This window comes from Cicer arietinum, chromosome 7 (assembly GCF_000331145.2).
Source record: "Cicer arietinum cultivar CDC Frontier isolate Library 1 chromosome 7, Cicar.CDCFrontier_v2.0, whole genome shotgun sequence".
Taxonomy (NCBI): domain Eukaryota; kingdom Viridiplantae; phylum Streptophyta; class Magnoliopsida; order Fabales; family Fabaceae; genus Cicer; species Cicer arietinum.
In genome coordinates this window covers 56,972,030-56,974,684 of record NC_021166.2, presented here as the reverse complement: position 1 = coordinate 56,974,684, position 2,655 = coordinate 56,972,030, and the positions used below count along the sequence as shown (strand labels likewise).

The following is a 2,655-nucleotide window of genomic DNA, read 5'->3' as shown; positions in this document are numbered from 1 at the left end:
GACAATTGATTTAAAACATACATGTTGTAGGTTGTTTAGAAACCAAACAGCTAGTAGAGATTGTGTTGCAAATAAATTGAAGCAAAGATTGATACTACAACATGATCTTTAAATTGGGTCATACATATGATAAGATGTAGGAAGAATATTTTGTTTACATGAGCGGATCTATTAATTACCGGGCTCTAGCCCCAAACTTATTTTTATTTTATAAATAGTAGAAAGTTTATTTTTTAGTTTAATACATCTTCAAACATTTTAGTTCGATAATAAAAATGATATGTTATCCCCATTAATGTTTCTCTATCTCTATTGTTATTATATTTATCTCTTATAGTTTTACACATTTTATCTTTCTTTTGTTTTTTTATGTTAAAGAATCAAATATGTTTTTATAAAAATATTATTAATTATTTTCATCTATTTCATTATAAAAATTTATAATATTATAAATTAGTTTTTTAAAAATTTTAAAATCAATTAAATCTTCATCTTTTCTTTATTAAGAATAGTTTATCCTCTATTTTTTACTTTTTTTTGTAAGAAATATTATATTTATTTTTTTATTCCTAATAAATAACATTTATGGATCCACCACTGTGTTCATATCAATAAAAAAATTATCTAAAGCATTTACAAATACAAGAAATGCAGTATAAGGTTGCGACAGGGAGCAATATGAAAAAAATTCAGACTACTTGGTTGAATTATTGAGAAGAATAATACTAGTAACAAAACAATTTCATATCAACTCTGAAGATGAAAGTGTTTACCATATTACTTTAAACTTACCTCCTTTATGTTCGAGATTTTATGTTTGAAGAATATGTAAGTGATAGATTTTTGGATTTTAAACTTTTTTGGGATGATAAAATGAATTGTTGAAGGGGCCTAAAATCTCTAATTTTCATATGAAATTCATGTGGAGTTATAACATGATAGATTAAGAGTCACTTAAGCAAGTTATGATTTAAGAATGGCAAAAAATATTGGATGGATAAAAAAATTTGACATAAAGACAAATATGACAAAATGTTTTAAAGAACTAAAAAGGGTGTAACAAAGCTTAAGCGTAACTAATATATAAACCTACTTGCATGTTCCTCATGTTATACTCTGTTTTAAAAAAAATACAATAAATAAAAGAAAAAGAATAATAATATTATTAAATTATATTAACTATTAATCTGTTTTTTTTTGTGAAAGTGAAATTTATGTTTTAGAGGTGGTTTACATAATATTATTAGGAGTAATATTTTTTTAATGTAATGTCCCATAAATAAAGTTTATATAATAGTTTAAAGACATTTGATAGATTGAAGAATATTTTCGAACAATCCTCTTATTCTCTATAATTAATGTAATTTTGGTAACTAAACTATTTTTATAAAAAATTGAAAAAGGATATTAACTTTGTATTGTTTAGTTTTCGTCTAAAAAAAACTTTTTATTGTAAGACGAAAGATCTTCGATATAGCTAGTTTCCTGACAAAAAGATCCAAATTCCCATAAAAACTGACTTAAAATGAATCTGTAGGTCCAAAAGAGAGGTAACAAATGAAGGGAAAATATTAGATGCCAGTAATAATATGGCATAAAAATTAAAGGAAAAAGAGGTAAAAAAGAATAGTACAAATAAACAAGAGAATTCATAGTTTTTCATCCCCTTAAAATAACTCCCTCACAATCTCATCAAAAATAAAATCACAAGGGAAAAAAATTAATAAAGACAATTAAGAGGAGGAAAAATATTCCACACAGATTGTAAAACAAAAAAAGAAACTAAGGAACTTGATTTTCCTTTTTCTTCTTATAGAGACATAATATATGTATATATATAGAAAGAAATAAAATGAAAAAAAAAAAAAAAAAAACCTTATTAATTTACATGAAGATGCTTCGAGGGTTATCTGATCCAAAACGAGAAGGATAAGTAGATAAGTTAACACCAAGAGGAATAGCAAAAGTGCTTTCCATAAAAATCCGTTGTTGAAAAGTTTCAATGGTAGCACCAGCTTCAATAAGATCCTTAACAAGGTTCCTATAATGTTCCTTAAGCCGTTTCAACAACCTAAGATATTGCAACTTAATCCACTTCACACGCATCCTTCTAAACATTCTAACTATCCCACCAATCAATCGCCGCCGTGGCTTCTTGCCACCTAGCCTCACCGTTTGAACCTTCCGCCGCCTTAATAAGGACACCTTGCGGCGGGGATGCCACGTCATCATGGTGGTTTGTTGTTTGTGATCTAGACCCATGTGGGGGTATGATAATGATATTAGTATTAAGCTATGATAGGTAGTACTAGTAGTATATGTTTATATTACTCATCATGTGAGTGACTTGGATAGATAGATGGGTTGACTTAAATAATGCCAACTTGGTAGGCATGCGGATTCCTAGGGATTTGTGATTAAACATTAATTAATACTACCTCTATCTTAATTAATTAAAACACATTTTCAGAAACAAAAACAATATCATCTTTACATCTAGACATTTTTAAAAAAAAAATTATTAGGTGTATTTATTATTTTTTAATTATATTATGAGAATTAAAAAAAATTAATTGTATTATTAAATTTATTAACAAGTTGAATTATTTTAATAATATAATTAATTTATTAATTATATTATTTGAAGATAAATTA

General features: G+C 26.0%; 1 protein-coding gene across 1 annotated transcript; it reads right to left on the bottom strand.

Moving 5' to 3' along the window:
• Positions 1 to 1,636: 1,636 nt before the first annotated feature.
• LOC101512363 (uncharacterized) lies at positions 1,637 to 2,342 on the bottom strand. The gene has a single exon (XM_004510425.4). The coding sequence runs from the start codon at positions 2,260 to 2,262 to the stop codon at positions 1,885 to 1,887; it is 378 nt and encodes a 125-aa protein (XP_004510482.1). The 5' UTR covers positions 2,263 to 2,342; the 3' UTR covers positions 1,637 to 1,884.
• Between the last annotated feature and the right edge of the window lie 313 nt (positions 2,343 to 2,655).